The following is a 27305-nucleotide window of genomic DNA, read 5'->3' as shown; positions in this document are numbered from 1 at the left end:
TCGGTTGGCGCAGGACAAGGGCAATGGAGATCGCAAGGAGAGAGAGCCCTTCGTCCTTCATTGTAAATGAATATGATGATGATGATGATGCTGCTGCTGCTGATGATGATGTGTTATATCGCGACGGTAAGTTGTGTGATGAAGAAACAATAAAATGGTTTAGAAAATATGCCGTAAACAAGAAGGCTGAGTACGGCAGTCCCGACCTTGTAGCCTTGCTAACCGGGTATCATGTGTTGTGGATGCCTGTATTCAGATCACTGGCCACGTTTTTCCAGACGTGTGCGAGAGCGCATTTTTGCTTCGCATATACATGCATGACGTATTCACCGCACGCGAAGGCAAAGTTAAAAACGCAAGATTAGGTAAGTATTGTGGTAAGAACCTATGCAGTGGACGGGGGGGGGAGGTTGCTTAGTAGAAATCAACCGCTGTAAAAGCACATGCAATAAAGACCCCACAGAATAAGAATTAGACAAAATTACAAGAGTAAATGCTTACAATACAACTGCGCACATTCGTAAGAATAGCGAAGCATATCCACACATGGTACTTAGGCCAACATATATAGTGTTACTTGAATGCATGTTGCAGATCTAAAGAACTACACATGCTTGACAATAAGCAGCGTTATCTAAGATTCATTGCACGCACATCATTGTATAAAAAAGCGAACATGCACGAGTATTCAAAACGATTGATTTATACGCAATGTGGCAACGTATTCGTTAAGAAATTAGCTACAATTTTCTGCTAGATAGCTGCAGTGCAACGTCATCTGTTGCTTTATTCATAGACATTGTCATAGTTTCGTTGAATACAAAGGCTGACTTTGTCACTAATGCTCTATTACTAGATGCATAGACTTTACACAATCCGGTGGAACGGCAACAGAAAAAAAAGAGAATAAAAAAATGACACTTAGTAGGATAATAAAACATGCGGTATTCTGGGAAGAGAACGCATCCAGGAATCACATATACATTCATTGAATATTATACGAGCCTAGTCGACAACCGAGCAAATGTTACTATTTTGGACGTTACCGTGAGAAACTCTTCACACATTTGACAGCCTGGCGTGCTCTGTTTCTGCCAGATAAATTCCCGCACATCGTGGTGGTGGGAGCTGTAACGAAAAACGTTGCCTTTTGCATCCAGGTGAGAACAGCGACACGTAAAGTACGGCGCACTTACAAGAAGTGCATATATTACTGTTCTAACGCACATGGCTATTACGAACGCAAGTTCCAGAAGGAGGCAGACGCCCTAGGCTACAAAAGTTATTATTAACAAGTATATATCTATTTATTTATTTATTTATTTATTTATTTATTTATTATTCTACAGCCTTTCATTGAGCTATCCCAGGAGTGGGAAAATTATGCGAAGCACGCAGACAAAGTTAAAAGTAAAAAAAATAAGCCTTTCCAGATATGTGTCAATCTGAGCAACTCGTACATCAGAGACAGCCAAATTGTTAAGCAACTTCACAGTTTTAAGTAATTCTAGGGGTTCCTTTCTACACTGACCGAGATCTACCAGAGACATTGAGACGCCTTCAATGGGCGAGTAGGCATAACTGCATTTTGTAGGAACAGCGCAAAAAAGGCACGACACAGGGGCTATTGAAACACCGGGATCAGTCCCGCGAAGCTGATAGCCGAAACAGTTCAGATTGCAAGCAGAGGTGCTGACTGCATCATCCAGGCTTCAATTTTACTGTCGCAGAAAAGAACAGGCCTACCTTGGCAGCTCGTTGTGGGAAGGATAGTATACGTGGTGACACGTGCTTTTTCTCGCGCTTATACAAAGGATCTTGATTTCCTCTTGTGTGTTTGTGGAGTATGAATAAAGCTCAGTTGCGAACCTGTGAGTGTTCAGTGGCCTTCTCCATCTTTTCTTTTTTCCTTTTAGTTCTGGGGTTTTACACGCCAAAACCACGATTTAGTTATGAGGCATGCCCGTAGTGATGGACTCCGGATTCATTTTGACCACCTGGGGTTCTCTACCGTGCACCCAATGCACGGCACACGCTTCTCCGTCGATGTGTCGTATCTTTGTGGGCTGCTGTCCGATATTCAGCAATAATAGGCAACTTTACTTTTATGTGGTAAGTCATACGATATCGCGAGACGTTACCTCAACGTGCGCTATGAGCGTGCGCGGTGGTAGCGACAGCTACCGCCGGTTATCGTGGTTGCGTAACAGCTATAGCGTTGCGATACGTAACGTTTCGAAAGCCTAGCTATTCTCAATATCATTAGTTTAATTCTATGATCTAGCACAGTACGCGGTGACGTTATGCTGAAACATTGACTTCTCAGTATATGTACTGCGGTGCCGCGGAGAGGTGGCGTATGCGCAGTGGACCTACCGCATCACGTATAGGTGGCGTATGCGCAGTGGACCTACCGCATCACGTATTATTAAGTAAGACGTAGCCCGTAACACGCAAAGCTAAAACACTTATACCGGCACTACTCGCAGCGTCTCCAATTCTCTAAAACGAATTTTGACTCGTCAGGGAGCCTTCCACTGGCGTCTCGGGCAGCGCATTAAGAGATAACGTTACTGATAGTTAACTCCGATTCCCTAACTCCGCTGCATGTGAAACGTAGAGACGGTCGACTTTGGCAAACGCTGAAGAAATTTATAAGCAATTTCTGCCGTAATAAAAAAAAAAACTGCCAGCTGCTGGAAGCAACGTTTCGACTGACGACCACAAACATGTGTGACTTACGAAAAGTACTGTAGTACACTTAATACTCCGTACCATCGTGCCCGTAACTTATACTGTTAGTCTACATCGCATAGTATCTAAAGCGCACAATGATAGCACATTATTTTGGCGAAACAGCGCATACGATGACAGACAAAGAAAGATAATATAGACAAAACGATGCGTTGCCAACTAATTTTTTATTCAGTGACATACAATATACAAGGATACAAGGAAGAGGACAGAAAAATGCACAACGCGTTATATGAGTGACTCAGGTACATTACTTAACAAATTACGAGAAATTGTTTTCGTTACATCAATTTGGAAAGGTACATGTTAAGAAATCACTGGAATATTTCTGAAAAGTGAATATCAAACTTTGTCCACGTTGGACTTGAAATGGTGCACTTTCCAGTTATAAACTTTTGGCAGTTTTTTAGAGAACTACAAGTTTTTTTTTATGTGAACAGTCTTTAAATTCGTTCAGAGGGGAGCCCTGGACAAACCCACATGTAAAGAAAACGTGTTATACTATTATTGCTTATATCCGTGCAACCGCACTACCCACGCACCTTACATTGGTATCCTTGTTTAGAGGAACGAAGCCATTATTAGATCGTGCATGGGTTGTGTGTGCAGATGGCGCCACTGTCGCGTCACGCAAAATGCCGTCGAAACTAAATTTACCCTCTCATTCAGCGTTCAGAGAGGCATAGCTCGGCAGTACGCTTGTCGATCCGAGTGGGAATAGTGTTTGAAAGTGCTCACTCAGCCATAGTATGTGTAATCCATCAAACGTAAACCTGTTCTCATCAGGAGTGAAGGCAAGGGGAGAAGAATAAGGGGAGAAGGCAAGGGGAGAAGAATAAATGAAAGGTAGGGAAGTTAACCTGCACTGAGCCTGATTGATTGGCCTCCAATGGGAGAAGGAGAATGAAGAGGAAAAGATCAAGAGAAGAGACAGTCCACTGTTGATATCATCAGTGTAGTGACAGTTCTCTATGTTATCTCAAAGACAGTCACTCAGTTCGATAGCCTTGAGAAATCACCGCAGCGTTTTTGTGGCCTTTTGCAGTGGCCACACGCGAAGCGATCACTAGAAAATTTTGTTACATGAGCAAGAGCTTTCTGGTTGGTTTAGAACTGTGCGGAGGTGAAGTGCTTCATTTTCAAAGGACAGGCAGCAGTAGCCAGAGAGATGATTTATAGTCTCCTTGACACAACAGGCATTGCACTCGAGACCATCGGTCATTGAAGACGTCATCGAGAGGCACAACCAGGCAGCCTACCAAGCTTAGCGTACTTTACCCTTCACACCTTCGATTAATAAAGTTTTTACTCGCTCACTGAATCACTCCTATAAAAAATGAACATGCTTTGGCGAATGCAACGCCCAGGCGTAAGCGACACAGCACTTTTTTTTTAGTTCAGGAAAGACCAAGTAACAGGCGCAGCTGCGCAGATGGGGCGAGAGTCCGAGGTGCGCTGCTTCTGCAATGTCATAAGGCGCGCCAGCTTGCTTAGGTGCTGGGCTACCACAGCCCTTGATGAAGGCATAGAAAGGAAGATTGTTCCGTCACGTGCCTTTCTCAAATAAATAAATAAATAAATAAATAAATAAATAAATAAATAAATAAATAAATAAATAAGGAAATGTTATAAGCCTTACAAGTACGGGATGTCTTGCGGAAGTTTCACGCTTGTTTGGCTGTGGCTCTCCTGCGTCGAACATAGAAGGTCCAGAAATCCCTACACAGGGATGTCCAACCTCTTTTTACTACAGGAGAATATGTCCGTCTTCTCACGGAGCGCAAACGCCGGAGCCCCAACCTTTTACGAGTCCGGCAGGCTCGAGTGGCGCAGAACTCTTTCGGGCTCCACCAGTGCTTGGGTCATTTTTTGTTTCATCCTAGTGCCCAAATACCCTTCTCAAAACAAACGGGTTCACTACGCACAGGGAGCGAGCACGGTTGCAAAATTTGACCGCAAGACACCCACCATATGTAACATAAGTTAGGCACGGAAGCTTTCTGTTGCGTGAACAAATGTAGCTTGCGTATTTGGTTACGTCATTTACGCGCTCCAGCGCCCATATACACCATCTGCAGCACGTATAAGATGCTTTAAGTGCCTCACTGCAGCTGTGCTCATTATGCAGTCTACCCGACTTTTATATCTCGCATACATTAATTATTTGCTCGATATGGACTGCATTCAGAATCCCTTTCTTTTAGGTGCCACGAAGTTCCTAGATTGCTTGTGCGAATACTAAGCGATAAAATTTCTCCGATCCCTTGTATTTTGTGATCCGCTGCCGAGGCTTCCTCTACATCTGGGCGTCCGCTCTTGGCCAAAGCTACCGTAGCCCATGTAACGTCCTGAGATGTCGCCTTTTACAGCGACTGATAGTGAACACAAAACACTTAAAACTAAACACTGAACCCCCCAGCTTTACACGTCTTTATTACCACTGCAACAAAACGAATGCAAAAGTTTCGTATTTGAATGCACGTTGCTTGACAAGTGCGGTGATATATGTGTTCAGACCGCCATGACGAACGCCATGACAGAGGCATGGAGGCAGTGTAGATCTCGACGTTTCGAAAGACTCTGAACGAGAGTTATTCTGAGAATATCCAAGACATTTTACTTATTTACTTTTCTTTCTGTACGTGCTGGTTGTCGAAAAAATGCCAGTTAGCCTTCTTTTCTGCGCATTTTAGTAGTAATGCTAGTTCTGCTCTTTTTTTATTTTAACGAGCCATTTTTCAGCGAAGATTTTCTGACTAGAGGAGGCATAAAGAAGATTTTAGTTATTTTTTTATAATTATTTTTTTTTGCGTGCGGCGTCGCCACAGTTCTTGCGTCTGCTTCACTCCTGAATCACTATTTAAAAAGGCGGCCTGTACTGATTAAACAGCCGATTTTACTTAGGGAACTTAAAATCAGCATCTTCAATACGTGAGCCAAAATGAACGACTTCGGCTTGCACCTTCGCGTTAAAGTTAGAACGGTACCTATTGCGCTGTCTGCTTTTTATGTAAATAAGTAAATATTAAAGCGTTCTCGAATGTCAAGCACCTAACGGGTATGGTAATTAATCATTGACTCCTGACCATGTGAGTTTATTTTTGTTCTTGTCACTTTTTTTCATCATTCAACTGAAAACAGAAAGAAAGGTTTCTGAACTGTGATAAATGAATTTACTTTTGGTAAAGGTAAATGCCATGAAGCACGAGGATCAACCTTTCGTGTCTCAACGTAAGCTGACGGATCGGTAATAACATCCCTTCCTCAAATGACACGCCGTCAAGTGCTCCGCTTGTGGATATAAATAAACTGTTGCAGGCCGGTTACAAGAGTCTACAGTTCAAACTCGTATTCATCAGATGATAAAGAGAACCATGGGAACATTTTATCGGTCGACGCATTGGAGCATGCTCCGCTTTGTCTATTTCGTGGCTGCAGTGATACCCTGTGTGGAAGGTAAGCTGGTATCTTTATTCGCTCTTACTGAAAAATGATTCTTGCTCTATGGGAATCGCTATACTAGTGATGAGGGGCATAGCGACACCCATAGGAGTAGAATAATTTTTCAGTTAGATCGATAGCCTGACTGACTAACCGACTCATTGTTCCGTTCATTTATTTATTAGTTGAATTTATTTCCATTTAATTTACCTTAATGCTGAGTGGTTCAGGGTGGCGTCACAAGGGGATGGGGAGGGGGGGGGGGGGGCGGCCCGCTCCGGGTGCTGCTGACCTTGCCGCTGGTAGCATACAGCTTATCAACTTTAACCAAGAAGTGTTCGCACTAACGGCATAGCGTCTTCTCGGTAACATAGCGTGACAAGATCAAGATGACGCTCGAAGCAACATTGCCCTTCCAGTATATTTTGCCACATCCGACAAGTTTTTTCAAGATGAATACGCACAACATATATCAACCACGTGGACAATCTACCTGGTTAGATTAGACATTTGCTGAGTGATGCCATCAGGACAGTCGTCTGAAGAGGGAAGAGTATTCGCACCAAAGTGATGCTCCATCGTTTGTAGCATGTTCTCGATCCTAATGAGCAATTGTGGTCAACGGCAGTCGTTGCGAGGAAAGAAAGCCGAGGTGTACTCAGCAGCTAAGACATCGGTCGAACATCATGTGACTGCAATAAATGTGACAAACAATCAGAGCACACCACTTCTGTGCCAACGCAAGAGAATCCTACCACGGCAGTCGGGCAAGGTAGTATGACGTCACGGATTGGAGTGCACCGTCCTGTGCTGTCTAGGAGGCGTTGGGCAAGCATCTCAATGCGCTCGCTAGCCCGCGAGGAGTGATCTCGAAGGCCCACTCATAAACTTCAAAATTTGAAAACGTAAAATTCAAAACTCGTAAGAAGTGCTTATGTTTTCTAGAATTTTTCACAGAGAAGCTGTTAGCCTCTAGTTGGCAGAGATTTTTCGCGGCGCTGCTCCCACGGAAAAAGGAACTTAAGCGATCGAAGCGAAAATTATACACATTGTTTGATATCACGCATACAACATATAGCACAGTATTCATTTCGATAAAGAACAAGCACATAACAAGCATCTAAACCACATAATTGATGAGAAGGCGCTCCTGCTGATAATGCGAGGCAAATATCGCTCCCCGCGTTCGTTTCCTGGTAAAGATTATTGTTGAGCAAGCTGCCACGGTGACGACAGCTTGCGACGTGGGGAGTGACGTCACCTGTCTTTCATATATAAAAGAACCAGCCTAGCCGCTGATTTCATTGTTGTTGGAGTACCAATAGGTAGGCAATACAAAGGATTCCCGTTGACCAGCGTGAACATGAGGAGCGGCAAGGGGAAAAGAAAAGGCAATATGACCAGCGACGGCGTGCTGACGCTGGTCGTATTGCCGTGGAATTCCAGCACAGGGGAAGTCCGCATCCCCACATTCTCCTGTGGCTGAGGAATGCGCAGGAGGAGTAACTGAGCAATAAAGCATTGCATACCCTCCTCAGCAGTTGTGGTGGTGGTTGTAAAGATTTCACTAGGGTACTGCAGGTAGACCGCATTTATTGCAATTTTCTCAGGCTAACCTCGTCCTCTTCTCTCTCTCACTACCCCGCTGGCGATGTGGATCCCCACACACTCCCAATCGGCTGTCCTGGCCCCCACGATGATAATACGGTAGCATATTCCCGATTGAAGCCTTTTCAACTTTTTCACTGGAACCTTGGTAGTAAATTTTCTTCAGCAGTCCTTGTTGTCTAGCTGTCTTGATGACGTAGTAAGGTCCTGTAAACGGCGTTTCTGAATCAAGTCCCTTTCGGACCAGAATCCACGAGTCTGGTTCAATCTCCGGCATCTTTGAGCAGTGTCTGTGGTCAAAACACTTTTTTGTTGTCGCTCTATATTTTTGTCGCTGATGAGAAGTCTTAGAATCTTCCTTTTGATCAATATGTTTTACTATGCCCAATTCGTGGTCCGCTGGTAGCCTTGAGCTCATGCCAAATGCTGCAATATGTGGGCTGCATGCCAGGCCCACTGCATATGATCTGTTGTGATGTGCAATGGCGGCTTCCCAGGTGCATTTCCAGCCGCCTTTGAATTCGGGGTTTAATCGTATGTACATTTTTAAATCCTTTATCCTTCGCTCTGCAAGAGAATTAGCTTTTGTAAGGTAAGGTGCTGGGATGCGAAGGGTGATGTTTCTTTTCTCAGCCTAAATTCGCAGTTTTTCGCTTTTAAAGGCTGGGCCTTTGTCTGCGACGACGACTGTGATGTTCTTGAAAATTTCTCGTTCCAGCAATGATATCCCGCAGTTTGCGTCCTCCTTTCCAGTTTTGGCGGCGACAAAACGCGTGCACTCGTCCACGGCGACAAGGAATGCTTGCGTCCTCTTAACTCCCTCTCCCTTCTTTTTGATTTCAGCGAAATCAAGATGCAGAACCTCGAAGAGGATATCGCAATACTTTGGCAATACCATGCTGTTGCTTCTGGGCTTGTACTTGGCTTTAAGAAGCTGACACTGGTGACAAGTTTTCACATAATTTGTGATGTCTTCTTTCATCTTTTTTCCAAGCGAAACGCTGGGCTATATTGTGGTATGTCTTCCATAATCCGTCGTGTCCTCTTGACTCTGGACTAGTGCGGTAAAGCTTCAGGACTGTTGGCACTTTGGTCTCCGGGATGTATAATACACCATTCTTTACTTCGATCTCCTGTGTGCCTTCTCAAAGCTGTAACAGGTTTATATTTCTAGTTGGGGTTTCATGCGGCACGTGGAGTCAAGATAGGGCATCGGCACCTTGATGTTTTCGTCCCGGGGATTGTATGATGTCAAAGCTGAATTGTTGTACTTCGCGCGAACCCATCGAGGTATTCTGCCCTTCGGCTGCGATAGATCTAACAAGTACGTCAACGCCTGGTTGTCTGTGAACAGTTTGAAGTGGTTGATTTCCAGGTAGCTTCTGCAGTATCTCAAGGCAAACACCACCGCCAGTGCTTCTTTCTACGTCATTGAATAATTTTCGTGTACCTTCGCAAAAGTGGAAGAGTAGTAACCTACTGCCCTCAGCTCCTTTCCTTTTGCTTTGTAGCATTCTTTCCTTGGTGCTTTGTAGTATGGCGCCTACTCCATAATAAGATGCGTCGGTATAGAGCTCAAAGGGCGCAGTCGAAAACAGGAACCTGTGGAGAAGAAGATGAACGTCGCGTTCAACGAGGGACGAACTACCATCGAGGGCTACAAAGCAAGTGACAAACATGCCGGACCACTGGAGGATGTCACCACGCTTGATGTTCCATGGAGCGTTCCAAGCGCCTCTGGTTTACGACCGACAACCCCGTCACTAACGGTACCGTTCCTGCCTACAATAAACAAGACGAGTCTGAAACTTGTTTTGAAGGACCCATCTTAACCCATGAAACTCAGCCAGCTGTAACGCCGCCAGAAAGTGATATAACTGTTGTAAATGCACCGCTTGCCCTTCAGAAATGCCCGATGAAGCAACAGCAGCAGCTGGTAGATCTTGTTACGCTGTCAAGATCTGGAAGCCTTCCTTAAAACCGGACATATTTGATGGAGATTCGTCCGGTCTACATACCTGGCTTCATTTTTATGAGTATGCTTGCTCCATGAATAAATGGTTGACTGACGAGGATCGCATACAGAACATGCGGGCATTTCTGTGTGGCAACTCACGGAAATTCTTGCTAGCATATAAGGCTAGAGATCGGGCTAGTCGGTGTCGTCTTCACGACAGTTGTGTAGTATTTTGGCTACTCTGGTCGTCTTTACCTTCACGTGTTGAGTGCCTCCGTGTCCCTCAGACATATAAGCAGTGCGCTTTACATTGTGCTTTATCGATTCATATTTGTGTAAGGCGACCCGGCAGCATAAAAAAAGTGCCGAATGGACCACAAATAAAAAGGTATACCAGCGCGCACACATGTATACAAATAGATAAGTAAAAAACACATTCTGCCTACCTCAGAATTTTCATGCGTTTACAGATAATCTCGGGAGTACGTTTTAAACAATTCTAACCATTTAGCTGACAACGTAGGTACTGATTTCATTCGTAACGAAGTACTTTAACAAACCACACAGGCCGCACATTGGGCTCATTGGACGGCCCTGAATGCAAGTACACGGGCGTATAGCGTTCATCTTGCATCTACACATACTGTCATCTCCTATTTGTCAAGGGAAGCGCTCCTGACCCGTATGCCATTTCAGCGTCAGTCGAAGCGCACTCCACTAGTAAGTGGGCTTCTCTGGCGCAAAGCGTATTCCTGCTGTTAACGGATCAGTTCACATATAAGCTCATCTAAATCACTTTTGTCTTGCAGCCTGACTGGATGCAGTGCATGTCTAAACCACCCCTTTTATGGTAGCATGGTCATGGTAGCAGATGCCTGCCACATAACACAGACTTGTCCAGACAGACTAAGACACAAGATGATACTACTAACATAGCCAGTGCGTCCCTTTTTATCGAGATCATGGTGACGCGAAACAATAATTGTCGGGCTGCCTAGAGTTTGTCGATGATTCTCGGGTTTTTCTTGGCGTCCCGAAACTTGGAGTGGCTCCGTGTGACCATGAAGGACCTAGTGTTCCCGCAGGAGCGATGAATTTCCTGAAGTTGGATATTTTGGCTCCTGCTTAAGTTTTTCGAGAGAGAGGCCGCATTGTTCAACGACTAGATACGTCTAGGGGTACTTATTTCTGATCAGCAGCCGCTGAATGTAGTCGGACTGGCTGTTCAGTGGATGTGGGTTGGCTTGTCGGAGCAGAGGCTCCGTATCTTCACTGCGTCTGGTACAATTCTCAAACAACTTTGCAGCGTCAGTGCTAACTACCTTTTGCATTTATTTACATTCAACTGTGCGGCAAGTTTGTCTATTGCAAGTCAGAAAAAGATGCTCGGGCGGAGCAATTATAGGCCTGGCTATCCAAAGCTAAGTTTGCCTAGCTAATGCCATTCTCCGCCCGCACAGTTTCAGACATATCAGTCACCGATGCGTGATTAGAGCTTTAGACTGAGTTGAGAATGGTTCAATGACTTGCAAATATAGAAGGCTTGGCTGGTTATTTTGTCCTTCTTGCACGCAAAGTGGGTGAAACTGTGCAGACTGCCAGGTCCATTTTCTGAATATGTCAGTGGGGAAACAAGAAAAGGGAATATTTGTTAGCTCAACGAGGGACATTACATTTATGTAAAAAAAATCGAATGATACAAATTCATGTCATGGGCGCAGCGAATTTCGTATCACATTTAATATCTACAGAAAATACATGTCAATGTGGACATACCGAGTGGACATACATATATGCTCTTTATACAGAATGGGCCCTTGCACCATCGAACCCCACACATCATCATCAACACACCGTGACCATAGCCTTTGTCATACAGGTAAGGACAGTGCAAGGCTCGTTTACCCAAGGCTTCTTGAGGAGAGGTCTTCCGACGGGAGGATGGTGGTCCACGTGCACGATGACCTCACGCTGAACCTCAGGAAATCGTCAGTCGCAGCCGGTGAAATCCGTGTGCTGACGGAGGAAGACGGACGCCGGGTCACGCGATTCGTGAGTTGAACACGTAGTGAATGTCAGTAAACTATGAAAGTTACTGTAGTGAAGTATTAATCATGATTACTTGCCCCGATCTCACGAGATGCGCACTTGTTTTTGAAACCCCGTAAGGAGGCCCTATAACCGCAAGTATTCAGAATAAAGAAATAAGTATTGCGCAACATATATGACGCAGGGCTCACCAGTATCATGACTTCTTCATCTTCGTTGACATATCATATGGGGCCGAATTCACAAAGCTTTCCGCTCGTAAGTGCCATTTTTCATTGGCTGATCGCCTTCGCTCATAATATGTCCTACATCACTAGTGGCTGGCACGAATGCTTTAAGCACAAGAATGTTTTGAGAATACGGGCCCTGATTGTCACAGGAAGAGCGAGGAATATTTCACTTAAGAATGTGTAATTATGATAATCGCGTCTTGCCTTACTGCGACGCGATACTAGTGGCAGCAGACATCAGTAACGGTCTGATTGTTACTGGATATTTAAATATCTTATCAATATTCGGTAATCACTTTGTTTAGAACAAGTAGGACGCGCGCTAGAGCGGCGTCGCCAGCGCCTAGCGGCAGCTAGTGGCGCTCGATCTTGGGGGTGGTTTCAATCAAGCCTGAGACATCTTCGTGCTGCAATAGACTGTAATTTATTTACTTATTGTTATTAATGCACAGTTTTACAAATAATTGCTTAAATATTTATTTACTTTGAGGCGAGGGTGGAGAAATAAATTAAGTTAATTAGGTTAAATAAGCTTTCAAACTTTCAAACCATTGCAAGGTGTGCCATGGCGCCACTAGCATCAGGAAATTTATTCGGCTTCGTAGACGTGGCTGTGCAAAACTCGTGAAATCAAGTATCACTTTCACAGAAACGATAACTATAATAACAATCCAGTACACAAGAGCAACGGCAAAAGAAAACCTGAATAATACGATTCATTAAATATAGTAAAGCGAATGGATTCAAAATATATCATTAATTTCAGGAGTTTTAAAGACGGCTACGTTTTACAACAGATACGGCAGGCACAGCTATAATATGAAACAATGGTTTAAATGTCGCCACGTTGAAGAGTCGTGCAGACACAAGAAGTAAATGTCGCTCAAACGTCCACACTATTAAAAAGTCTAAAGGACACGAGCGTTACTTCAAGCGACATTTTATAGAAAAGACCAGCGAGTATACGATGAACAAAGAAAAATCAAAACGGCCTAAAAGATTGCAGAAAACGTCTTATCGTCTAACTCACTTGCCTGCAATCCCTAGATGGTGCAATAGCTGCCTGTAGTTAATACTCCGTGCATGTTCTACTTGTTACCTCCATCATATTATTGTATTATTGATGGAAAAGGAAATTTTATCCCATTTCAGACTATCCTAGATAATTGCCCATCCAGCTTTCTGTTGCTCAATACATGGTAACAAAAGATTTTCCAAGCCGATCAGAAAGCCGGGAAAGTACTAAGAAGTGAAGCAACACTTTTTCGTATTTCGCGGGCTTTCTTTCACGTATATGTACATAAATATGTAGCCAACACCTGTTAAGGCAGCCAATAATATTTGTTTTCAAAGGAAACAACAGTGACGTCTAATGAATGTTTGACTGAGGTGTTCGAACGATGCTGTGGGTCACCGCCCGATGCTTCCGTCGGTGGTACAGTAAATTTGAGACCTGGAGACTAAATGAAATCAGATTAGAATAGTTTTCCGTTATACGACTATTGCTGTGTTCAAGTCACAGCTGACCAACAAATCACTACACACCTTTCTTGGCCGATTTTTCCGTCGGTGTTACGTCGATACAGTGGGACAGAACGAGAAAATTTTATATTTATGATACAAGATTGAATGCATGCGTATTGCCTTCAACTAAAATAATGTCGTATGTATACAGGTGAGAACACTCCTTCAAATACAGCAGATGAGTTCTGCGAAAGCCCGCAAGGTGGTGGAAGGTTTGTGAGCGGGAACTAAGCACTACAGACAGATGGAGAAAACTTTTTCCACTTAGAGACAGACGTTCCTACGGGCTTCTTCGATACTGATATGCCTGTCGTATTCAGTTTCCCTGTTCTTCGAGTTGTCGATCAATGCGGCCTGCTTCGGCGATTCGCTGGCCTCCTGCTTAGCTCAGATAGCAGAGCGACCTCCTCGGAAACGGTTTGGTCCTGGGTTCGATCCCGGGACCAAGCCAAATTATTCTCAACTGCGAAGTTTTCTTTCTGAGAAGCCTACATAGTTTCAGAACGACAGTGAAGCTGAGCTAGTTGGTAAGGATTCAGGAAGTAAAGAAGGGGTAAAGCGTGCAGACACGGCCACAAAAGAAGTGGACAACACGAACGCCGACAGCGTTAGTGTTGTTCGTTTCTCTACTTTTGTGTCCGTGTCTGCACGCCTTATCCGTTCTTTACACTAAGTAGGTTTGCTTAGTAGCTTCGTGCTCGATTAGGAATTTTTGGCAGAGAACAGGACAGAGTTAGTCACACTAGCTATAGCTTTGTTACATTAAAGCTTGCTGCTTTGGTATTATATTCGTGACACTTTACTAAGTTTTTTCCTTTTATTTTCATCGTGATAAATGGATTAGGGCAAGGCAAATCACCAGAAACTTTGAAACAATTAAGAAGGCCCGATTTTTTTTGCTCGCGACAAGTGCCCGAAGATGAAGTTGTTACGTCGGCTGTGCTGAAAGATAACTGTGCTGAAGGGCTCAGATGCCTACATTTACAACCAAGCTGTCATAGTGACAAGATGTTATTGAGATCGTGCACTCCAAACGATATTGCAAAATGACGACGGAAGTTTATTGAGAAAATTGTTCGAGCTAGAGCGTTATGCCTTAAAGGGCATGTTGAGAGAGCGAGAGAAACGAAAAGGGAAATGTAGGGAGGTTAACAATGACGCGCCCGGTTGGCTATCCTACACTTGGGGAGAGGGAAATGGGAGGAATAGATATGAAGGAGAGAGAATAAAAATAATAAAGAGTCAGTCATTCACAGAGTCTGTCGCAGAGGAAAGTCAACTGTCACAAGCGCTCGCACAGTCCAGTAGCCTTCAAGAGGGGCAGAAGGGCTCTTCTGGCCTTTCTCATGCAAGAATGCACAGACCATTTTCCGACGATCTTTTCCTCCGAGAGCACTCTATTATATGACAGGCTAAATTTAGCTTGTAGAGTACGTCGTTGAGCGTCAAAGGATGGGCAATGAAACAGAAGGTGCTCTGGAGTGTCAGCAGACTCGCACAAGTTGATCGCCGCACTGTTGATCATTCCTATTTGGAATGGATAGGCATTTGTAAATGCGACGCCCAACCACACGTGACACAGTCACGTTGTTTCGCGACGGTGGAGTCCCAGTAGCAGCCGAAGTCACAAGTTAGGGTCGAGAGAGTGCAAGCGCGAGTAAGTGAAACCCGGTGAACTCCATTGTGGAAGTGCAATGTGGCGAGCAAGTGATTGAAGTTTCCGCTCAGCATCCTTTACTGACAGTGGTGTAGGCACCCGCTGATGCGTTTTATGAGCCGAGCGAGTAGTTTCATTTGCGCTGTCGCTGCCGACAATTCTGCAGTGGCTCGGCAACCACTGAAATAAATTGTGACCTTTCTCGAGCGTGCGGTGATGAACAAAGTTGACGCGCGTGGGGCAATAGGCGCATGTCCCCGTTTACGTTGCACCAGTAAATGAAATAAAGCGTTTTGATGCACTGCTGCACTTGTGTATGTCAATGATTACTCCAATTGTTTTATAGCACGAGTGATATTGTTACGGGTATAAAACTATTTACAAGATATATTTACAACGCGTATATAAACAGCAGCCGAGAATCAAGAGAGGCTGTTGCCACTTCGTTGTCTTCGCAATCGACGACCTTGTCCTCTTTTCCCACCGTAACGCGACCCCCGGCAGAAAAAAAGCACCGTACCGGTGCTTCAGACGGGGCCGTCTGTAAGGGCATAGTGAGGCTTAAGCCGAGAGACGTGTACGACTTCAGGTGATGTGGAACCGGGTGGCATGACGGAGGTCTCGGGGAATATCTCATAAGTGACATTGGTCAATTGACGTAGAACGTGGTAAGGGCCTTTGTAGCACGGAAGGGGTTTCTTGGAGAGGCCCACTTGGCGGCAAGGGGGACCAAAGTAGCACGAGAGAGCCTGGTGAAAAATATATGTCATGATGGCGGTGAGTGTAAGCGTGCCGTTGAGATTCCTGCGCTGCCAACAGATGAGTGCGTGCAAGCTAGCCAACATGGTCGGCCTGGGCGATGGCGTCGCGGGCATACTTGGTCCTCGAAGAATGTATCAAGGGGAGTGAAGCGTCCAATGGTAATACAGGGTCACGACCGAAAAGTAAGTAAAAGGGGGACTACCCAGCAGTATCGTGGCGTGATGAATTTTAGGCGAACGTGACGCAGGGCAGCGCCGCATCCCAGTCCTTGTGGTCGGGTGAAATGTATTTCGATAGCACGTCAGTAATGGTCAGATTATGTAAGGCCGTTGGTCTGGGGATGATAGGAGGTGGCCAGTTTGTGCTTGGTAAAACATGAGCGGAGGATATCGGTGATGACTTGGGAGAGGGACGTGTGGCCTCGGTCATTAAGGAGCTGTCGCGGGGCGCGATGTACTAAGATGATATCCCGGTGTAGGAAATCTGTGAAGTTGGTTGCGCAGCTCGTGAGAAGTGCCCGAGTGATGGCATAGCGCGTCGCGTAATCAGTAGCGACAGCGATCCACCTGCTGCCAGAGCTGGACTCGGGGAAAGGGCCAAGGAGATCCAAACCCACGCGAAAGAAGGGCCCAGGTGGAATGTCGATCGGCTGTAAGTACCCGGCAGGAAGCGTTGCTGGCTTTTTCCGACGTTGACAGGGCTTGGAAGCGGCTACATAGCGCCGCACGGAGCGTGCGAGGCCGGGCCAGTAGAAGCGGCGGCGCATGCAGTCGTATGTGCGAGCAACCCCAAGGTGACCGGCAGTTGGGGCGTCATGAAGCTCCTGAAGCACGGTCGAGCGGAGGTGTTGAGGAACGAGAAACAGAAGGGGAGGATCGTCAGGATGAAAACTGCGTCGGTACGATATCCCGTCGTTGAGAACGAACCACCGTAACGATGGATCAGTAAGAGCAGATTCCTTTCGGTCAATGAGGGTCCTCAAAGTAGTGTCATGGCGTTGCTCGTTGACCATGTCCAAAAGCTGGGAAATGGAAAGAACACTTGCGGAAGCGTCCATGTATACATGATGAGAATATACAGGCGCCTGAAGTCACGCCAATCCACGCCAGTGCCATGACGAGGCTCCTGCCATGTAACCATAAGCTAAGCTTTCATTTACTGATGTTGACAAGCAGTTTCAAGAACAGTGTCGAGATAACGCCTAAACATTGCTGTCGATGTGAAAGGAAGGCTTACTAATCTCCACACAGCTCACTTTCCGCCAACAGGACAACGGGGCAGGAATGGCTGCAGGGAGGCCTGTCGTGCCATGTCGACCACGATTACGTATAGTTTTCGTGAAGTGGAAACGATCAATAATGAAAAACCGCTTCTGCCGTAAAAAGTTAAATGCGCACGGCAGTGGGAGTCCAAGAAGAAGGCCGTCGGTGCCTTTAAAAGGTTATTTCGAGGAGTGATTCGAATTTTATATTTCAGAATTGTTATTGCAAATAAACCGCTCATCATTGTCGCTTTCGAAGTTTCCCGCTTTTTGAAACTTTTCAAACGTGCACGCGTACAGTGGCGAAAGCCTAAGCTCCAAATCAATTGTTCAAAGTGTTTTTATAAGTTCAGAACTCTTTATTCGTGAGCCTGAAGCGGTCACGTGTTCAAAGGCCACTGGCGCAACAGCCGTGGCGTGGCGCAAGCATACAGTGAAGAAGGTGCACTCAGGCGGCGGAGTATTGTCGCAGGGACTAGAAGGACGTCTTCGCCGGAAAGGACTGCATCGAAACACTGTGATAACATACGGCCTATCTAGGTCTTTTGTGGGTTATTAACACACACACACACACACACACACACATATATATATATATATATATATATATATATATATATATATATATATATATATATATATATATATATATATTGTAGTCGATTGTAGTTGAGATATTGAGACGTTATTACTAATTTGCTGATTAAGTTAGAAGTTCTAGGGCTGGGAAAATAGTGATTTTTGAGACCCATTAGTGCCGGAAGCAAATCGAATCGAATATCGTATAGTATAATAGATAATGTTATAAACAATGTTCACATCCTGATCTTCTTAAATTCAGCAAGTTTCTGTCTTTGCACAGTACGTTATGAAGCGTTGTTTATTAAAACATCAAATGGAGGATTAGGAGCAATAAAGTAGTTTCTTTGCGTGCACGGAACTCTTCAGAAAGCGCGAATGATCGATGTGCAGCCTCTGAAGTACGGCTACCTAAGGGAAGTAGCCTGCTACACTACGCAAGTTCTGATGTTTCATGTCTATACTGTTCTATTTGGGGGGAAAATGTACCATACTTCTGTTAACAATTTGTTTAATTGGGTGCAGTGGTCGTTTTGAAACATGTTAAAAGTATAAAAAAAGGATTCCCATATAGGAATCGAATATTGTGCTATTCGATTCAGGATTTGAATCAAATAGGACACTATTCTATTCGTCATTGCACGTTTCTTCTATTCGCACATCGCCAGAGTTATAACTGAAATAATATTTCATTATTTTTTGCACATCTGTAGTCTTCGTAGTTAGAAATAAAGGTGAAAATGTTCTTTTTTTTCTTGATATGGGATGACTGTAGGCATTGCAAGGTTAAGTAACATAATGTCATGTCCAATGTGAAATAAAAACACAACACAGGAGCACACATGAACGTGATTCTTCAAGTAGTCCTGGGAGTAAGCACTATATTCAAATTTGCTGACTTTCTCCAAGTATAATCATGCACCAGCTAGCCAAACAAGCCTCTCTTACGAACTCAATGTAAGCTTTTCTGCTATAAACTTGTAACTAGCAGTTATCGCTGTGAAAGACTGAATTGGAGTCGTTGTTGTAACTTTAAAATGTTCCTTCTAAAAGCATAGACACAAGAGGTTCGAAAATAGTGAACGAAATGTGTTCGTGTACGTGTGTTTATGTCTATCATTTCAAACCATTATTCCTTACGAAGTCGCTCAGCTCTCCATAGTTACCAGGTTGGATTATTTATACCTGACAACACGGAAAATATTTCGTTTATGCTTTCTCTCAAGCAAGCTCATGATTGATTTCAGTACAACGGGGAAGATATTGAGAAAAATCTTTACGAAGACGAAGAAAAAATTGCTTCTGTCATGCTGACCACAACTGAAAGCGGTGTCCGCATGGTAAGTACGAAAAATACCTGCCGCCATGTATTTTAACATGGATGCTTTCCACGTATTATGCCACTGGGAAAACATTTCTAATATAAAAGAGAGAGAGAGAGAGAGATGCTCTTTATTAGAAAACAGAGCTTTTTGCCTGCGCGTATACAGCCGCTGGCATACTACTCTGTATAGGGATGGGGAATGGGACTAAAAATTGCAGAGGAGAGGGGAAAAACTTAAAAGAAGAAGAATAACAATAAATATGAAATGCTCAAGTGGGCCGGATACTAATATTTACAGGCGAGATGACGGGTAGGGTTAGGCTTTTCTATATGAAATGTTGAATCTTTAAAGCATTCCGATGAGGCCAATTTCTGACATGTATTCGAACAGTACATCCAAAACACGACGCTGTGTGGGAGGGTCGGGCATTGGACCTAAGATGCTCGGTGGCGTTAACATATCATGGCAAATCAATTGTCGCTAAAAAATTGTCTCTCGTCGCGGTACGCGAGCCATTCAAGTAGTACGTGCTCCACTGTCTCTAGGCTGCCACAGTTATCACAGTAGGGATTGGTGGTACGTCTTATGCGATACAGATAACTGTCGGTGTATGCCACGTTCGGTCGAAGACGATGGTACAATGTCTGAAAGTGTCGAGGAAGTCGTCGTGGAATTTTCGATCTCACTTCTGGATCAATATAATGCACAAAGCTATCTTCGTGAATCGGCTGATTCTAGAGGTGATCTTTTTCTCTATACGCATATTTTTTGCCCTGTTCGAAGCGTCGGCTTTAGTAAAAATTATCCTTCTGAAATTTCTGTATTGGACTTCATTCCGGGTAGCTTCATCCGTTTTTTCGTTTCCCGAAATACAGGTATGGGCAGGTATCCACTGGAACGTAATGCCCAAAAATCTTAGCTTTGTGGTGAAGATAGCCAGTGTCGAATGCTGCAGGTTGGTTATTACATAGCCTATGCCTGTTCCACACACTTTTTAGGGCTGGTTTCGAATACGTGAATATCACCAATATAGTTGGCTGCTGCTGGCGAAGAACATACACAGGGGCCTCCTTAATGCCGTATAGCGCAGATGAGGTAGATGATTTCACTCGCTCGAGACGAAACGAGAATTGCTGCCCTGTAGAGGGCACAAAAAGTCCGCACGATGAATGGGGTTGAGCTGAGCCATCTGTGAAAATATACATAGCAGTTGCATATTCTTTAAGCATATATTCCGAAGCTATCGGATGGGTCGCTGCTTGAGGCATTTTCTTTTTTCGCACTGATTCCAGAGATATATGGCATGATTGTCAGTCGTGACAGTGTCCACGGTGATATGTTTCGTGGCATAATTTGTGACGCCTGAACAGGAATCCAAATAAATATGCCTCCGACGGCCTGCCCAAAGCTAGATGTAGCATGGCTTCAATAAAAAGAAACTTTAAAATTGGGTCTTTGTATAAACGATGTGCTTGAGATGAATCCGAAGTCTCTTCTGCGAAGTTCGCACTTCAAGAGGTAGGCATCGAGCTTTTGCTACAGTTCCTGAGCGAAACGACCCCTTCGGAAGGCCAAGACATATTCGAAGACAGTTTCGTGCTGCCTCAAGTTTTCTCTTGCTTGTGGGAGACATTTTGTGAAGGATCCATAGGTAATACCGTAATTTTCCGACAACGCAGGCCTTATGGAGGAGCAACATTAATCGACAGTTGCTTCCCCATCGTGATCCCGCTAAATATCGGAATATGTGCGACGCCGAGGAAATCTTTTCACTCGTTTTTTTATACAGTGTGATGCTGACGCCACGGTACAGGTTCCTTTTGTACTCCTCGTACAGCTGCAGAATGAAGCAGTGCTAAAATAGGCGACTAGCTAAATTTACGTTCGCACAAGAAAAGCCTGGTAATTGGTTCGATTTATTACGAGCAGACGTATAAGTGCTAGTTAATTTGTTTTAGGCTTTAAAATACTGAAAGCCCGTACCGTCCACTATATAGTTTGTTCTATCAGTCTAAAGTTAAATATCCTGCGGCTTTTGCTTTATCTTGCCCGCCGTGTTATCTCAGTGAATATGTGTGGCATTTCGCTGACGAGCTCGAGGTCGCTGCTTCGAACCCTTCTGTGGCTGCCGCAATTCCATAGGGGCGAAATTAAAGAATGTTCTTTCTCTTAGATTTTTGTGCATGTTCAAAAAAAACTCCAAGGGGTGAAAACTCATCCGTGGTCCTCCAGTAGGACGCGCGCCATAATCTGCTGGGAGTTCTGGAACGTAAAAGCCCCTGAACTTATTAAATTATTGACTTATTATTTTATTTCGCCTTTTCCTACACATTGAAGGAAGGACTAGTGGGACCCAGACACAGGATCCAACCAAGGCAGATCTCTGAGCGATCTGAAGATGGCGTGGTGCCTCATGAAATCCACGAAATTGAGCAGAAGGAAATGTTGGATAAAACTCTCCCTTACAGACGCGAAGGTGAGGCTTACTTCTAGTGATATTTTGCAATAGGCGTCCTACGAAGATAAACTTCGGCATGATCCACTGAAGAAAATCTTATCATTAGGCTTTGTCTGTGAATGTGCGTATAATTTTAATTAAAATGTTCCTGACTGCTTTACTTTTGATAAGATTACGGCCTACATCAACTTTAATTTTCAAGCATGTTCCCTGGATAGAAATCTTCGGTAAACGATATCTGAGGAACTTGTGGAAATGAAAGCGAAACATGACAACTGCGCTGAGCATATTTTGCCACACAAAAGTAAGTCAAGTGCAAAGAAACACGAGGACAACATAAGGCATGGTAGACACACAGGCGCTACTAATCAACCATTGTCCTTATTTATAAGGCACCTTCAGCACACCACATTACAGGCCACGTGAATAACTTTATAATCAAAAAACAAAGTAAACCAGATAGAGCACAAAAACAAATTCAGAAGAAGGAAAACCGTAAAGAAATGTCTGGAAATTTTATATCTTTTTCAGTCAAAGTAAGGGAAGATGTACTGATGCATGCTGCCACAACGAAATGGTCAATTTTTTTAGCTTCAATCATTAGGCGAGTGGATTCACACTTATTTCTACCCACGATAACTATTTTGTGTGCTGTAGGCGCTTCGTCTAGAGGTCTGTACGTAACAAGACTATTTCCCATTACAGCTCCAGATGTTCCCAGTGAACGAGCATCGTGGAATGGACGCAGTGTTCCGGACTCCGTAACTGTGGAAGTATTCATAGTTTCAGACAAAAAACATCACAGCTACTTCAGACATACGGAGCACGAACTGTGGTATTTGTGCGTTATGATAAATGCTGTAAGTGTTTGTTTATTGCGTGTGCCGTGCTCGGACTAATTCAGTGTAGATTATTATTATTATTATTTGTTTTGAACACATATACACATATACACAGTTAACAGGAAAGGGAAAGCGAGGAGCAGGCTGGCAACTGCCACCGGAAGGGGCAGTTGCCCCTTCTGGTGGCGTTCGTGTGAAGTGGCGTTTTATTTTCCAATGCGAACAGCATTTTGTTTTGACTATAATAACCCGGCGAGCTGAGGAAGTTCACATTTTGAGGGTGCCTTCGGTGGACTAAACAAGCCACCTTTTTATATTTATATTTAGTGGAAACATGGGGAAGCTGATGGATGATGCGTAGGCAAAGTTTGACGTTTGCGGGTATATTATGGCGTTTGAATTAAATTACTTAAGCAAGTGCTGCAGACCGTTATAAATGTGTTAAGGAATTGCGTGGAATTTATTGGCCTGTAGAGGAAGAGCTTGCCGACACCGAGGTGAAATATGGTGAAAATGATGGCAACATTATGGCTCGCTGAACTCAACAGAAAATAAAGGTGCGTGGGTGAACGAAGTGTGCCCTTTTCTAAATATTTCTTAAACAAGCGCTCGTAAGCATTAAATGAAAGCAACATTTCAAACGGTTGAATCGTTTATAGGCCAATGTGTTAAAGTGCCTTTTAATTACGGGCAGCTCAATCTTCCGATGTAACTGCTTGAAGGAAACGGATTCGTCAACGACTGGGCTGTGATCCCAGCTGTGCTGCACTGGTGTGCGCTTTCTTGTTTTTCCTTCATGAAAAAATTAGAGGGCTGTGCGACGTTCGCGTGGCTGATTCAATTATTTTTCTACGCCGTTTCACCAGTTTCTTGCGGGTTGTAACAAGTGCCTAGCAGCTAGTCATTGTACAGTGCTGAATGATTCGAACGCGATAACCAGCCCTCATGGCGGTCTGGGCTTCTTGTGCCATTAGTGGGCACTGGGGTGCCAAGTGCAATAGAATCTGTCACAAATGCCTTCGCTTCAATCGTACACCACAATGGCCCGCTGTCCCTAGCGCCCACTGGTGGTGGAAAAAAAAACTGAGCGCGATGCGGACCAATTATGACGTCACTGAGCATTGTACGTGTCATATCCTCCTTGCCTCTCTCATTTTTTCCTTGACGCCCCATTTTCACAACGCCCGTGAGGTTTGCAATTGCTTCAAATATAATTCTAGAGTTGGTGACCGGGTAACAATGCATGAGAGGCTACAACTACAAATGGGTGCTATGCCTGCTCTTCATCTTTTCCTTACGTGGATGGCAAACATACGCGAAGCGCAGGGGTCCGTTAAGAGAGAAACAATATATAAAAGGAAAGGTCAAAGAGGGACATTTGCCAGTGGGCATCTCCCATTGGCTGCCATGGCCGAAATGAAACGTGCACTTGCCTAAGGTTGGAAAGAAGGCGCACACATAATTTACGTTACGGGAATGCTTCGGATCCGTTGTTTGCAAGGAAGAGCAGCGTGAGTGCGTCCGATTATTTTTTCTTAAGGCGGCGCAAAGTAGAGAGAGAAAGTGCGCGTGTATATCTAGGGAACGTGACCCCTCCCCCTCCCCATCGTGATAATCATGTGTGTTGTCGACACAATATATAAAGAATACAGGTGGGCGAATATCAATTTTTATTACGCATGGCATTACACGCCCCATTATGCAAGATGGTACCAAGAACTGGAGACACCGCAGTCAGTAAGAAGACTTCATAAAATGCTCGGTTTGACGTGACATTTATCAGACAGGCTACCGTAAACAAAGTAAATTTATGGCTTTGAAATTTGGCACATTACGGTCTGAGTGGGAATCGAGCCTGGGCCTCCGGGGTGCGAGATAGCACGCGTCCCCGACGCCACCGTTGCTCCCCGGTTATGGTTTACTAAAGGTGTGCCTAGTGCGTACGTTCCTGGCGCGTTCATGAATGTTTTTCGAATATGTATAGTAAGTATCGAATAGCGAATCAAATATCGAATAGTCAAACAAGACGCATACAATTACAGCAGAGATATTACGAGTGAGCCGACTAGTGCGAGAAGGACAGGTATCAGGGACAAGGGATCAGTTTTAAACACACTTTCACTAATTGCCAATAAAAAACAATTGTGCGATAAGCCTCACCACATGTTTAGAGCTTATAGAGCAAGGTGCTTTCCAAGAATAAAATCGACGAGGTAGGCGATATGGCCTTGTTGGGCGGTCATCGTTGAAAGGTATCTGTATAGCGCAACAAAACAAGAACACAAGAAGAAATGAAGACGAAGACAAGCGCTTGTCTTCGTCGTCGTTTCTTGTGGCTTTGTTTTGTTCGGCTATACAGACACCTTTCCAAGAATGACTCGCCGAAATGGCTTATCGGATATGGTGTCGCGCTACTAAGCGCGAGGTTGCGGAATCGAATCCTGGCAGCTGCGGCCACATTTTAGGGGGGCGAAATGCAAGAACGCCCTTGTCTCGTGCATTAGGGCATGTTAAAGATCCCCTGGTGGTCAAAATTATTCCGGCATCTTCCACTACGGCGTGCCTCATAATCAAATCGCGCTTTTGGCACGTACAACACAATTAAATAATTTCCAAGAACGAATGACTGCTCTATTACTCGCTTTCCAAGGAGACGGTTGTCTATTACTCGCTTTCCATGAAGACTGTAGAGAAGATGGTTGCCGAAGAAAAGATGGACTTCGTCGAAAAAAAATCACTGCTGAACCACTTGTGTGCCGTAGACATATCTGAAATGGGCTGTTGCAAGGAAAACATCACTGATTGAAGCATAAAACATAAAACTGATACATCATGCGTGACTAGACCAACATGAATAAACGACAGACTACAAGCAAAAATCACAGGCTTTCATGTAGGTTCTCACCGCAGCGCAATAAACAAAGCTTGCATTACCTTCTTTTGCATTGCTTCGAACACATTTGTTATTATTTCACTTCCGATAAATTGCGATACATTGTTTAACAGACGGGCGAGGTAACCAGCCTTTAACAGTCGTTTATTGCGCAGTATTCTTTAATTTCATTATAGCGAACAGTTTTTTTTTAATACGAATATAACCTGTTCAAGTGTCGTATTCAAAACCTCGAATACTCGCGCACTCCTAATAACGATTTTGAGAGTGTCCACGAATAGACACTTCTATGCCTCGATTGGGGCAGCAGAATCCCATGCAGTGATGTGGTTAGTAGACATGTCATTTTAAGTCAAGACATTCGAGCTAGCGTCGCCTTTCCCAACGTCGTTATGGTACTGCTGAATCTTCTTGTGAAGTTGGATATCATGTCCCGGCCAAAGGTTAAAGGGGTAGAAAAAACCAGCAACAGCGAATCTGTGTATTCAGGGATTTTACATGCCAAAACCACGATTTGTTTATGGGGCATGCTGTAGTAGCTGGGACTCTGGAATAATTTATACCGCCAGGGAATCTTTAACGTACCCCCAATGCAAGGGGCACGGCCGTTTTTGCGTTTCACCCAGATCCAGCAAATATGTGCTCAGCAATCACGAACCACATGAACGGGCAGCTACAATCGGGAAGTGCGAGCAAGCGGAATGTGGCCAACAGCCTAAACACGCTGGCAGTAATACGGGCTACACTGAAACAGAATCAAGAGCCAAATATCTGATCTCGCCCAGCTTCCAGAGAAACTCCTAGGGTGCAGCCGAAGACTTCCATCCCAACAGCTCGGTCTAGCCTCTTTGAATGCAGGCGATGGCCGATATTGAACAGGGTGCTAAAAAATCTTGTTAGGCTAATGTACTAATGCTAGGGAAAATATTTACTCCATAAATTACGAATTATACAACTTTCAGCACTACCTATGTAGAGTACAATATACCGAGAAATGTATTCCGTTATTTTCAAGATACTTTGAAAATGCGAGACACTGCAAAAACAAAATGAATTCTACATCACTGAACGCTTTATTTTGTCAAACAAAGCGAAGGGTTAAATTGCGAAAAACTTTTCGTCGCCTTCGGAAAGCGTTGCTTTTAAAATTTTGCTTACGTAAATACCCTGGAAAATATCTACAGAGATTCCACAGCCACCTTAATTCCACACAAGAAAAGTAGGAAGATACCTATAAAGAAAGGGGTCAGACAAGGGGACAAAAACTCTCCAATGCTATTAACTGCGCGCTTAGAAGAAGTATTCAAGCTATTAAACAGGGAAGGCTTAGGAGTAAAGATCGATGGCGAATACCTCAACAACCTTCGGTTTGCCGTTGACATTGCTATATTCAGCAACAATGCAGACAAGTTACAACAAATGATTTAGGACCTTAAGAGGGAGAGTATTAGAGTGGGGCTGAAGATTAATATGCAGAAAACAAAGATAATGATAAATAAGCTGGCAAGAAAACAAGAGTTCAAGATCGCAAGTTAGCCTCTAGAGTCTGTGGAGGAGTACGTTTACCTGGGTCAACTAATCACAGGGAACCCGGACCACGAGAAAGAAATTCACAGAAGAATAAAAATTGCTTGGATCGCAAACGGCAGACATTGTGAGCTCCTGAATGGGAGCTTACCGTTATCATTGAAAAGGAAAGTATACAATCAGTGCATTTTACCGGTGCTGACACACGGCGCAGAGACTTGGAGGCTGACAAGAAGCTTGAGATCAAGTTAAGGACCGCGCAAAGAGCGATGGAACGAAGAATGGTAGGCATAACTTTAAGAGACAGAAAGAGATCGGTTTGGATCAGAGAGCAAACAGGTATAGACAATATTCTAATAGACATTAAGAGAAAAAAATGGCGCTGGGCAGGTCATGTAATGCGCAGACTAGATAACCGTTGGACCATTAGGGTAACAG

The 27305-nt window shown here is 44.2% G+C and overlaps 1 protein-coding gene across 1 annotated transcript in view; it reads left to right on the top strand.

Annotated features, from left to right (window-relative positions):
* Window positions 1-5246: 5246 nt before the first annotated feature.
* The window catches only part of LOC129388116 (venom metalloproteinase antarease TserMP_A-like), a 33708-nt gene continuing 11649 nt past the window's right edge, over window positions 5247-27305 (top strand). Inside the window, exons 1-5 of the mRNA XM_055078197.2 lie at window positions 5247-6210; window positions 11640-11812; window positions 19070-19162; window positions 21485-21623; window positions 22311-22465. Coding sequence (XP_054934172.1) covers window positions 6114-6210; window positions 11640-11812; window positions 19070-19162; window positions 21485-21623; window positions 22311-22465 — 657 coding nt within the window. The 5' untranslated portion in view covers window positions 5247-6113. The remainder of the gene's footprint in view (window positions 6211-11639; window positions 11813-19069; window positions 19163-21484; window positions 21624-22310; window positions 22466-27305) is intronic.

Source organism: Dermacentor andersoni, chromosome 10 (assembly GCF_023375885.2).
Source record: "Dermacentor andersoni chromosome 10, qqDerAnde1_hic_scaffold, whole genome shotgun sequence".
NCBI classification, from domain to species: Eukaryota; Metazoa; Arthropoda; class Arachnida; order Ixodida; family Ixodidae; genus Dermacentor; species Dermacentor andersoni.
The sequence above is the reverse complement of the archived record's forward strand: the minus strand, read 5'-3'. Positions and strand labels throughout refer to the sequence as shown.